This window comes from Varanus komodoensis, unplaced genomic scaffold (assembly GCF_004798865.1).
Source record: "Varanus komodoensis strain SLA01 unplaced genomic scaffold, ASM479886v1 scaffold18_3, whole genome shotgun sequence".
NCBI lineage: Eukaryota > Metazoa > Chordata > Lepidosauria > Squamata > Varanidae > Varanus > Varanus komodoensis.
This window is the reverse complement of record NW_025335549.1, coordinates 905,693-919,145: the sequence shown is the minus strand read 5'-3', so window position 1 is coordinate 919,145 and position 13,453 is coordinate 905,693. Positions and strand designations below refer to the sequence as shown.

General features: G+C 46.1%; 1 protein-coding gene across 1 annotated transcript; it reads right to left on the bottom strand.

Moving 5' to 3' along the window:
• Positions 1-10,391: 10,391 nt before the first annotated feature.
• Positions 10,392-13,103, bottom strand: SLITRK2 (SLIT and NTRK like family member 2). The gene has a single exon (XM_044427441.1). The coding sequence runs from the start codon at positions 13,044-13,046 to the stop codon at positions 10,392-10,394; it is 2,655 nt and encodes an 884-aa protein (XP_044283376.1). The 5' UTR covers positions 13,047-13,103.
• Between the last annotated feature and the right edge of the window lie 350 nt (positions 13,104-13,453).

Genomic DNA, 13,453 nt, shown 5'->3' with positions numbered 1-13,453 from the left:
CTAGCAGATTTCAGTCATTTAACTGTTGGTGCCTTTGTCTTGTAAAGATTGACCTGGATAATTGGCCCTATAGCATCTCCATTCTGTAATGCTAGTCACAAAATAAATGTTCTGCTAATCAGACCTGGGCATGAGCAGCCGATTTACTCCAGTGCAAGCATATGCTACTTCCATTTGGATTGGGACCATGGTGATTTCTGGGGTGGGGATTCGGGCTCCCCTGCTTTCATTCCAGAATTTCACCCCTCACAGAGTTTGGCTCTGTTGCTGTTTCTTTTTAAGTCCCTTCTAGAATCACTCGAGCATTTCTTTCCTTGTAACCTCACCATGGGGTGTAGTGTGTGTGGGATTTGGGAATGAAAAAAGGGAGGAAGGAAGCTCCTTTTGATGTCCCTTCATCCTCTCCTGCTTCATTTCCAATGAACATGCAGGCAAGGATTCTGCAGAGGATGTTTGTCATAGGATGGGCTTGATATCACGTCCATCAAGTTCCTCCAAGCTTTCACCTGCCTGAGTGAAGGGCTGAAGTACAGAGAAGACATGGGCACACATGTGGTCCCGATCTGCACTCTCCCTGATAAGGCCAAAACACACTCACACAACCCTCTTCCAAGATTTGTGCTCAATGCACAAAGGTCTTTCTAGTGCCATACACATGGGGATGCTGAGACTGAGCCTTGTGTGTGTGCCAAGTCCCCTTCCACTCTGCAGTCCTCCACACAAGGGGCCAAATGCCTCCATAGGATTCCAGTGTTTGCAGGATCAATCACTAGTCCCCCAGCACCTCCAAAGATGCCTTCAGTGCACCCTCCTCTGCCCTTTCAGCAATTCCATTCTGGCAACCAGTCTGCAATTGAAAAGATTATCCAGATTATGACCTCATCTCAAATGCATGGTAAAAACAGACAGCAAACAAGCAATCTCTTTGTAGCGTGCTTGCATGTTATCCAGAATACTGTGGGATGTCCCTTGGGCTCTGTACAATATAAGAACAAAATAAGACCCATGACAGATCAGGCCAAGGGGCCATCTACTCCAGCATTTTGTTCACAGAGAGGCCACCCTGCTGCCCACAGGATCACACAAGCACGCCTGCCCATGTTCCCCAGCAACTGGTATCCATAAGCATAAGGCCTCTGTTGATGGAGGTAGTCTAAAGTCATCAGAACTAGTAGCCTTTGATAGCCTTCCTCTCCTGGAATTCATTGGATCCCCTTTTTAAGCTGTCCAAATTGGTGGGCGTTTCTACATCTTGTGGAGGCAAATTCCATAATTTATCTCTGCTATGCGAAGAAGCTCTTCCTTTTACCTGTCCTGAATCTCCCACCAAACAACTTCACGGGATGACCTGGATTCTAGTACTACAGGGAAGAGATGTCTCCCTATCCACTTTCTCCGCACCGTGAATCATTCTGCACTCCTCCACCATGTCTCTTCTTACAGACCAAGGCTAAACCATCTCAGCTGTTGTCACCTTTCCTCAGAAGGGACTTGTTCCAACTCCTTGATCATTTCAGTTGCCCTTTTCAGCCCTTTTTACAACTCCACAATATCCTTTCCTAGGTACAGCAACCAGAACTGTGCACAACATTCTAAGTGTTGTTTACACCCTAGATTTGTATAAAGGTAACAGGATATCGGCAGTTTTATTTGCAAATCCTTTCCCAGTGATCACTGGCTTAGAGCTTGCCTTCCCACACGGTGGCTGCACTGGATCAGCATTTCCGTTATGATGTCTATCCCACTTCCAAGATCTCTTTTTGGCTCATCTCCACTACCTCAGATCTGGTCAGCTTATGGTTGAAGTTTCTGCCTAAGGAATGCTTGGAAGGGTCCTGAAATCCTGAAAGGTGCCACCTGACATCTGGTCCCTCATGTATTTGTAAATTAAACTTACTGCCCCTAACATGCTGTTTTGGGACAGTGAGAGCCAGGGACTTTACAACAAGGTGGAATCTAAGAACGGGGTGGGGGAAGCCATGCATAGTTGTGGTGCTTCTTGCACTATCTGGTACGACACAAGCTAGTCAAATATCCCATTTCCAAACACTTCCCGCACTGTGCTTCTGTGACTGGCAGAACTCTTCTAATAAGAACAGTTTCCCATCTCTTATGCATACTGCCTGAAAGGCTGGGTTGTTTTGCAACAGAGTGAATTCACAAAATGTCTCCTGCAACAGCTTTGAGCATATTGAGGAGGAGGCACTGGCTTTTGCAGGTTCTTTCCAGGTTGGCACTTCCCTGGGCTTGGTCAACCGAGATCCCCTTGCCATCACCAGGGATCACCATCACCTATTCTTCGAGAACAGAATCCCAAGCTCTGCCCTATTTATATAAGTCTCAAGCACCAGTCTCTCTGTAAGGCACTCCTTTTTATTTATTTATTTAAAACATTTCTATGCCGCCCCCATCGCAACAAAGCCTCGGGGCAGTCACAACAAAAACAAAACAAACAAAATCATATAAAAATTTATACACTAAAATATTAAAACCCGGTGCATCTTGGCTTAAAATTTTTTCTAAAATCCTCCATAATAAATTAACACTTAAAATAAGTTTTAAATAAAAAGGTCTTAGCCTGGCGCCGAAAAACAAATGACGACCGCGCCAGGCGGACCTCTCTGGGGAGCGCATTCCATAGGTGGGGCGCCACCACAGAGAAAGCCCTCCTCCGGGTACTCACCCTCCTAATATCCTTCATGGAGGGTTCCCAGAGAAGGGCATCTGCCGCTGATCTCAGGGGGCAGGAGGACATATATGGATGCAGGCGTTCCTTTAGATACCCAGGGCCCAAGCCATTGAGGGCTTTATAGGTCATAACCAACACCTTGAATTGGGCCTGGACTTCAATCGGGAGCCAGTGCAGCTGACAGAGAACTGGGGTTATATGAGAACAATGCCCAGTCCCCATCAGCAGCCTGACAGCTCTATTCTGCACCAATTGAAGTAACCAGACCGTCTTCAAGGGTAGACCCATGTAGAGCGCGTTGCAGAAATCTAATCGGGAAGTTACCAATGCGTGTGTCACTGTTGCCAGGCAATCGTTCTCCAGGAAGGGACGCAGCTGATGGATCAGCTGAAGCTGAAGGAAAGCCCTCCTCACCACCGCCGTCACCTGGGCTTCTAAAGACAGCTCAGGGTCGAGGAGCACTCCTAAGCTGTGAACCCTGTCCCTCAGAGGGAGTGCAACCCCATTTAGGACAAGGCCCATGTCCCCCATCCCGAAGCCCAAACCACCCACCAACAGGACCTCCGTCTTGTCTGGATTGAGCTTCAGTTTATTGGCCCTCATCCAGCCCATTACCTCAGCCAGGCACTGGTTCAGCACAGCCACTGCCTCACCTGGATTGGTGGAAAATGAGAGGTAGAGCTGGGTATCATCAGCATACTGATGATTCCGCAGCCCACACCTCCTGATGACCTCTCCCAGCGGTTTCATGTAGATGTTGAATAGCAAGGGGGACAAAACGGACCCCTGCAGAACTCCATGGCATAACTGCCATGGCGCAGAGCCATAGTCTCCCAGCACCACCTTTTGAAATCGGCCGTTGAGGTAGGAGCGGAACCACCGCCACGCGGTGCCTCCAACTCCCAATCTCGCCAGCCTATTCAGAAGGATACCATGGTCAATGGTATCGAAAGCCGCTGAGAGGTCCAGGAGAACTAACAGGGACGCACTCCCCCTGTCTCTCTCCCTGCACAGGTCATCATACAGGGCGACCAAGGCAGATTCAGTGTTGTACCCGGGTCTGAAACCAGACTGAAATGGGTCCAGATAATCAGTTTCATCCAAGAATGCTTGGAGTTGTCCCGCCACCACATGCTCTAGCACCTTGCCCAGGAATGGGATGTTGGCCACCGGTCTATAATAGACGGCCACCTCTGGATCCAGGGATGCCTTCTTTAGGACTGGTTGGACTACCGTGTATTTTAAAAAGGACAGTACCCGACCGTCTCTTAAAGAGGTGTTGACCACCTCCAAGATCCAGGTGCCAATCCCGTCCTTGGCTTTCTTAAGTAGCCAAGATGGGCATGGGTCTAGTAAGCAGGTGGTAGGGTGTACTTGTCCAAGCACCTTGTCCACATCATCAGGCCGCAACAACTGAAATTCATCCATTAATTGTGGACTCGACTGCGTCACTGGCATCTCCTCTGTAGAATCTGGATCTATAGTAGAGTCAAGCTCGTGACAAATCTGAGCGATTTTCTCCCTGAAATGCCTGGCAAAGTTGACACAGCGGGCCTTTGAGGGTGGTATGAGATCTTTCTTTGGGCCTGGATGTATCAGCCCTTGCACCACCCGAAAGAGCTCTGCCGGATGGCATTGTGAGGAGGCAATGGAAGTGGAGAAGAATTTCTTCTTCGCCATCCTCACCGCCACAGCATAGGCCTGATAATGGGCTCTTAAGTGTGTTCGGTCAGATTCACCCCATGATCTCCTCCACCTTTGCTCTAGATGTCTCCCAACCTGCTTCATCGTCCATAGTTCAGGTGTATACCAAGGAGATGGACGGGCTTTGTCAGGAGGGAGAGGACGCTTGGGAGCAATCGTGTCAATAGCCCTGGTCATCTCCTCATTCCACAGTTCAACCAGGGCATCGACAGGATCACCAGCCTTGTCAACCGGAAAATCCCCCAAAGCTTTCAGGAATCCATCAGGATCCATCCAGCTCTGGGGGTGGACCAATACAATCTGGTCCGCACCCTTACAGAGGAAAAGGCCGCTCTCGAGTTCAAACCTCACGAGGAAGTGATCTGACCATGACAAGGGCGTCAAACTTAAATTCCTCACCCTCAAATCACCCTCTTCCTGCCCTGTCAAGAAAACCAGGTCCAGAGCATGTCCACATTCATGGGTCAGGCCACTGACGTGTTGAGACAGCCCCATGGCCGCCATGGAGGCCATGAAGTCCTGAGCCGCCCCGGTTAGAACCATCTCGGCATGGAGACCGACCTGGCATTAAGCAACAGCACCGACAGGCCCGGGGGGCAGTTGACAAGTCTACCTGGAACCTGCCGGTTGGGGGAATAACCAGAAAGAGGGACAGGTGTTAACCATTAAAAGCATTCAGCCTGCCTATGCAAGACCCACAAAAATGATTCAATAGTTCCTCCAGGATTCTGAGTTCCAAAGCAGCCACCTCATAAAATGCATTCCTTTTAGCAATGAACTTGGCGGAAACCTTGGTTCGAACAATTACATAATTTTGCTTATGGCCTTCTTCAGAAAATGTGAAAGGATGTATAAATATCACTGACTTTCCCCCTTCTATACAATTAGTGAAGGAACTTATTTATGCTATTCCTTAGTTATTAAAGCTGAAGGTTTCTAGTGCAGCAAACTATGCATAGTCATTGTTCCAAGAGCCACTAGTGTGTTTAGAATGGACATCTGACACCATAATATGGAAGACTTTGAAACAAGACTATCCAGCAAGCCTGAGGTCAAAATTGCACTAGGAAATATCTAACTCCACTGGATATAACCAAACCCAATGCCATCTGGTGAGACACATGCACACAGAAATTTTCCAGCAAGTGTGGGGAGGGCGTTCATGACAATATGTAAATATAGCATGAGTATTTATTTTGTCCTAGTATTTTTAATGTGAAATTCCTAAATAATACAGTGCATGTATATATCCACCCTACACACAGAGAGACAATAATTGTATGCAGAAGAAGAAAGTCTAGTTTGCACCATCAGATGTTTCGCCCATGGTCAAACCTGGCAGTTCTGACTCCTAATCCAGCCTTCCAGTTTTCCACAGATGGCCATGATCTCTTCTTTTGGCCCTACACCTTTCCCACAACTATGTTCTCCAGGCTTTTCCACACTTTTTCCAGTATTCTGAAAGGTCAAAATGGCTCTTCCATGCCTTAGTGCTTTAAGCTTTAAGCAAAAATGGGCCAGAGTTTGAGAAACTGTTAATATTTTCCCATTCTTTTGCTTTCTAGGCCATCCCCTTTTGTTCTGACCTCACCCACAAGTAGAATGAGACCACTCAAGATCTTCCCAAAATGGAGTTAGTTCCTCAGTTGAAAGAGGATGAACACATATTTCAGGTAGCACTATACCTCGATTGTACCATTTTAGACTGTGGGAGGAAAATCAGATATTCTTCCATATAAGAGATTATTTATGCATGCTTCTCACCACCCCTTCCACACACATGTTCAGAGACAATTGTGCTAGTTTAGCCTTCTTCCTGCAGTTCTACCATCTCATCTGTGTGCCTACAGCGCTTGTCTACAAAACCTTGCCTAAGACATATAATCACTGGGGAGTAAGCCAATAACATCATAAGCTATCCCTAATGCCTGAAAGAAAGGGGTGTGTATGTGTTGGAGGGGAGGATTAACTTTAAAAAATGAAAGGGGAAGGAACATTTTCTGACCCCAGTGGGCCACAACTGGAGAAGCAAAACCGAAATCCTTCATCAAATTATCCAACCATACTTAGTCTTTGACTCCAACAGACTCAAGTGAGCTCTGATTATTTATGGAACAAGGAAAAACAAATGCCTGTAGATTTATCAGGCTGATATAGATAGATAGACAGACAGACAGACAGACAGACAGACAGACAGACAGACAGACAGACAGACTGATGCATGTGAAACTCTTTCTAGGTGACAAAGCAGCCAACTCAAGTAAGACAGCAAGATGACATGTTTGGAAAGAAGAACTGTAGCAAGCTGACTCACAAAGTGCTTTACAAACGAACGAACTAACAAACAGACCCTGTTTTCTCAAGCACTTTAAGAAAGCAATGCAATTTGCTAAAGCTTGGAACATAACCATTAAGAAGACGCTTTCTTTCAAGAACAGACACTATTCCAGTTTAGGGTTCCAGTTTCGACTACTGCCGAATCGCTCTGGTGCCTGAAGCAAGACCATTGTTTGGAGACTGATTCTCCAACGGGCTTGCCAGTATGAAACCTGATCTAATGAAAGGTGGTGGGGAGGGCGAAATGGGTGGGTGGGATTTACGGCAGGGAAATGCAGAGAATGAACATGTTAGCAATTCTGTGGATGTCACAGAAGTAATGAGAAGGCCACAGGCTGCATAGCCGCCTTCAGCGAGGCCCACATTTCACGTTGAAACATACGGCGACTTCCTGTTGGCCTTGCTCCAATTAAAACAGCATTGACTGCCAGCATTTATCATCAAAATAATCCTGTTGTTTAAGATTCCTTCCCATCGGTAGATAAGATATCATCAGTAACTGCAAAAGCTTGAAAATCCCATCCAACAGGGTCCAGTTCTGTACCCGCATGATAATAAAAGGATTATTATGTCCGGTAACCTATTTATGAAAAGGAAACAGAGGGCTCCTTTCAGAAGCCATCAATTGCTTTAATAAGGAATTGAAAAGCTTTCCCTACTTTATATGCTGAGCACCATTCCAGTTGCATAAGGATTTACAATAGGCAAAAACAAAACTGGTTTTGTTGTAAATAAGAGCAATTTGTTGGGAAAAGAAGACGATGATGAAGAAGGAGAAGGAGAAGAGACCAGTCTCCATAATCAATTATGTTTATACCAAGGGGAAAATGATTTACAGGCTAATAAGGATGTATAAGACTTTTGTTAATTAAAACAGGTTGCATGGGCTAGGCAAATAAATAAAGATTGAAGACAGCCATGATAAAAACTAAAGTGAAGACAAACTCACAGCTCAATGATAAATGAGAAATACTGGGCATTGCTTAATCATAGATCGTTAAGTAAATGACCTGGCTAAAATCAAATACAAAGAGGTATATAAGGCATATAGCAATTTTTAGTTTTTTTATTTTTCATTTTTGCAAAGTTTTGGTGCCTTTTCCTTTCTTTTCTTAACAGACAAACTCAACTAATGACTGGAGGATGGTAATATTTAGTTATGGTTTCAAGGAAAAAATCCCAGGTGCTATAAAAAAAGATGCTATTTGTTATGTACAAACAAACAAAAAACAACAACCAATCAGCAGGAACATAATCTGTCTTTCATGAAGTGCATGCGAAAAAGCCCCAGATGAAGCACAGTGAGCTCAAAACATGCTGATTGAACTTTTCTGCCATACACAGGGATGCTTTCTTCCAGATTCAGTCTGCTCGCTCCCATTTTTTTCTGCTACTTTTCTAGGAGGCAGCTTGGAGGCTGGAGACTGCAGTGCTGAACTTTCCAGTAAGAGTAAAAGCCTTGAGATCGCTCTGTCCTGGCCTTGGCCCCTCCTCTTCCCTTCTTGTCCTGGGCAGCTCTTAACTGAGACATGAAGGGCTCCAGTCAAACTGGGAGCCAGAGCCGGACACAGTCCTTCCTCCAGCCTAGGCCAATGTCTTATATTTAGACATGATTGGAGCAAGAATGGCCACTTGTGGATTTTCCATGTAAAAATGGACTTCAGTTTGCATAGCATTTGCACATGCTAATTTCTAGGTATAGAACCATACTTAGGAAAAGTTACCATGATTAAATAGAAATATGGTACCTCTCACCAGCATGTGGCAGACTGTGACCAGATGACCTGTGGGTCTTGCCCAGGCTGCTGCCCGGGTGCTGTGGGTGGACACCTCCAAGGGCCCTTAGTTCTTCCTTCGGATGGTTCCTTAACCTGGACTTAGGCTAAACAGCCTTTCGCATAGGGGATATCTTCAAAACAGAGAACTGTCCTCCGAGAAATGGTCACATGGCTATTCTGCAGCCAGTTACTACCCCCAGTTGTTCTCTTCTGGCAAGTGGGTGTTCCAGCTCTTTTTAAAGTTGATAGCGATTACCACACATCTGGAGTTTTGCACCTCTGCAATAAAAGCCCTTTGATTCGCTTGGCATAAAAAGTACATCTTTAACTCTTTCCCTTGCAAATCAATGGGACTGAAAAAACCCACAACTGAGTGATTTGGTAGTTTATTCTGCCCCACTTTGATCTATCTTAGTCGTAATTTCTTGTTATTTTGCTGAGGAATAAAAGGGGAGAAAGGAATGTTCTTTATTTTGATATAGCCAATGTAAAGTTTTCAGAGGTAGCTAAGATCCTACCTTTCAGGGTGATCTAAGAAACTCCTCGTGGCACTCATGTTTACCAAATAGTACACCTGGAAAGCAAAATGTGGGTGTGGGTGTGTTCCATTTCATTCCCATCCCCAGCACAGGAAAATGTAAACCTTTGCTGTTAAATGAATACACATACCTAACTTTAATGCAGTGTGTGTGAGAGAGAGATATTATCTTAATTGGGCAAATAACCAGCGGGTGGGGGAGGTTCTAACCATGATGGTGATGTTTGGAGCTGCAACATAATGATTGGACATCCGTTGAGAAACCTGTTTGACTTCCATGTGAAATATATATTTTATTAATGAATTATCCCTCCCAGCTGAGGCGGCCAAATGCCACTGCTAAATTCTTAGTTGATTCCAAATTTTCATGTAAATCAAAGCCAGAAGGAGAGAGATGAGATGAGATGAGACAAGGCGAGATGAGATGAGCTGAGACTGAGGAAGGGTGAATGTAGAATTCAGCATATAAAAATTCTTAGAATTAGACTCATTTAGAGATGCACCCCTTTTACAGTAAAAGAAGCAATAGCCACTTTCAGTTGAATGCAGCTGACATGTTGGTCTATTGTACATGTTTTTGCTTTGTTTAATTTCAAAAATACGATACATTAAAATAGATTCCAATTTATCAAAGCTAAGCGCAACAGTTAAGTAATAACGAACTTCAAGTGCAAAGGCACTTTAACACACACACACTCACATACACACACACAAAAGGTGACACCCAGTGGCTATAGTTGGTAATTCAAAGAGCTGTATTGACAATATTATTTACAAAAGAAAGAAAGAAAGAAAGAAAGAAAGAAAGAAAGAAAGAAAGAAAGAAAGAGGGGAAAGGAGAAGGGAAGAAATCTTCTAATCTAGGGAAGGGGAGAGAGAATATTTAGAGATGATCTACTGAATACATTTTTTCCTTTCAAGAGAGTGTGTGTGTGTGTGTGTGTGTGTGTGTGTGTGTGTGTTGGGGGGGGCAGCAGGGGAAGAGGTGAATTTTGTCCTTCTCTCCACTGACCTGCTCCCCCTCGAATTAAATTTAGACAAAATATCTTGTAGAAATATTCACTCAGCCCCTGCTGGAAGGCCAAGAAGTACAGGCTCAAAGGCAAGGAATAACTTAAAGGAGAATACAGCAAAAAGCACCCATTGCTGCCCTAGCCTTGTAGGAGGGTTGAGAATTTAACATACAGAAACTCTTCCATATGCTAACATATGGATGTGACAAATAACTCCGGAGTGTCAAGTTTGGAATAGGGTTAGTTGTTTTGAACAATCTGCTTCCTCCCCAGTGAATGACTCCCCTCCCCTCTCCACTCCCCTCCCCTCTCCTCCCCTTCGCACATCCCTTTCACAGCTGACTAATGGCAGTTTGTTTTTCCAGAACTTCGAGGTAGTCTGGTTCAGTCTGGAGTTTTCCTTGCAGTAAAGGAAGCTCAGGTTTGGATTGTTCTGTAAAATATTTCCGTGGAGTCCCATACAAAACCGTCTTATTTATCCTGTCCTGGTTCTGTCGCCTTGACTCGTAGGAAGGGGTGAACTGCCTCTTGGGGAGGGTGCAAAAGTTATAATGGACGAGGCTTCCACTGGGCAGCTCTTTCACCCTTTCCACAATGTTTTGATAGAGCAGCTCCGGCTCCCTGGAAAAGGTCTGCTTTTCCAGCGTCTCTGCTGCAGTGATCGTAAATGCTAGGCTAGCCGATTCATCCTTCTTCGGCTCAAGATTGCTATAGCTATACTCGTGGAGGTTCCTATAGTAAGCCACAGGGTCTCCCTCCTTCTGCATGTAGATGGGGTTCTGGCACATCTGGCCAACAGGTGGTGGGATGTAATTGTACACATGCCCCTCCGCTTTATCCTGTGTTTCACTGTTGTAGCACCCATAGTGCAACTGGAAAGAACTTACATCAAGGTTGTTGGCACTGCTGGGCACACTTGGCATGCCCTTTCGGCGTTTGAGAACAAAGACAAACAGACCGGCCCCAAAACAGACAGACAAAATGAACACAACCAGAAGGCCTAGAATTAAGACAGAGAGAGGGACTTCAGTGCGTATTTCTGGGTAGGAGCTGGGGAAGATGCTGAAGGTTTGCGGGGCATTGGTGTTAACATCTGGTGGCAAGAAAGACGAATCCAAGAGGTTGGGATTCTCGGGGCAGATGGACTCCTTGCTGAGGGTCTTGAGATGTTCTCCAGTGTGCTTGGCTGGAGAATCACAGATCACTTCATTTATAACAACAGGGGCCCCTGACTGCTGGCTGTTTTGGTCTGTCACTTGCTTGATCCAGTTCCTTAGCCCCATGATGTCACAGGTACAATCCCAAGGGTTTTCCTGGAGGTCAATCTGGATGAGAGCTGAAAGCTGATCAAGGACCCCTCGCACAGGCAGGTATGAGAAATGGTTGTTCCTTAGGTTAAGCCTTGTCAAGGTAGTACCCGCAAACACATTGTCAGGCAGAGACCTCAGCAGGTTGTTGTTCAGAAATAAGAGGTGAAGGTTACCCAGTGCATCGAAAGTGTGTGGCAGGATTTCCTTGATCACATTATATTCTAAGTAGAGGTACTGCAAACTGTGCAGCCCTTCAAACATGGCAGGATACAGAATCTCAAGGTAATTGCCATTGAGATAGAGTCGGCGTAAACTGGTGAGGTTGGAGAAGGCACCTTCTTGGATCACTGCAATCCTGTTGTTTCCCAAATGCAACAGATCCAGTGAGCTGTATTCCAAGAGATCTGTTTTGTAGACCGTTTGCAAGTAATTGCTTGTCAGATAGAGTTTCTTTGGACTTGTAGGCCTGGGGAGCAGATCAGAGATGTTGCCAATTTTTTTCTCTTGGCAGTTGACATTCAGCCCATTATCAGAACTCTGAGAGGTGCAAACACAACCAGCTGGGCAAGTGAGCGGCACAGGAGATTTGGTCTGGTAAACCATGATAGGCCCAAAAATCTGTCTGTCTTTAGACACTGTGACCCGTGGGGTTGGGCGGTTCCTTGTTTTGGGTGGACGGCTGGCTTTGGGAGCCCTGGTAGCCCCAACGGCAGAGTTAGCTGTCGGAGGAAACCTCTGGATGTGTGTGTCGGAGTGGGAAGGGTGCTTCTCCCTCTGGTTGGACTCACCTGCACTTTTGCGAGGGCAGAGGTCTTGCCTTGTGAGTTGGGTGACATCTTTGCCATGCAGCCTGAAAGGCGTCTCACACACTATTTCCCCAACGAAGACCGTGATGGTGTCCAGCCAAGACTTCAGCGGCAGGAGGTCACAGGTACAGTTCCAAGGGTTCTCCTCAAGTTGGATCTCCATGATGCCCCCAATGTGCTCCAGGACCCCAGCAAAAGGCATCATTTTCAGCCGGTTCCCTCTGAGGTCCAGATGCGTGAGCAGAATGAAGCGGAACACATTGCTAGGCAAAGACAACAGGAGGTTGTCATTGAGGATCAACACTTTCAGCTTGTTGAGCTTGCTGAAAGCTCCAGCTTCGATCGCACTGATGTAATTGTAGTCAGCCTGCAGGTACTCCAGGTTCTCCAAGCCTAGGAATGTGTCCTCCCTTAAGATTTCCAGCTTGTTGTTGTTGAGGTGCAGTCTCTTTAGGGTTCGAAGGCCTACAAAGGCCCCAGTTCGGATCTCCTGCATGTCGTTGTTTCCCAGGTGCAGGGTCACAGCGTTGGAATAATTGACAAACTCATTGGGGTAGAGACGGGTGAAGGCATTACTGTTGAGGAAGAGCTGATAGATCTTGGATGGCGGAGGCAACAAGAGGCTGACCGTAGTAAATCCCTTGTTTTCACAATTAATATTCAGCACGTTCTCCTTCTCCTCACAAGGGCAGCGGCTTTTGCTGCAAATGTCTTTGGCAGGTTTGCGGCTCTCTGTCGGAGAGATCCCAGCCACTGTGAACACGCTGAGCAGCCAAACAGCCCTCAGCATCTTTAAGCTCTGTCGAGCCCAGTTTCGGCACCTACAGTCAAACCTGCAGGGAGGCATGAAGGGAGAAAGCAGGACCCCCATTAAATACTACTACTAGTAGTACTAATAATAATAGCAATAGCCCAGCTGGGAAGATGCCACTGAGCAGGGGCACTACCCAGGGCCAAGTTGCTCACAAAGAATGTATTGCAGACCCTCCTCACCCAAAGACTTTCTCACTTTCATATCTCCTTCCCCACTGCCCCTTGACTTTCAAACAGCATCCCCTCTTCTCCAAGCTCTCTTAGCCAACCTATTCACTGCCAGCCATGCCCACCTCCCTCCCTGCCTAAATTCCTGTGAACGGGGTGTGGGAGAATGTGGAAGCATCAATTTGCTAACAATGCATGTCCTACATAACTCTAGAAGCCCTGGGTTCTTACTCCCTCCACTGCTACCACATTTTCCTCACCCAATAGCCTCGTACATTCCTCTTCCCTGCCCCATGC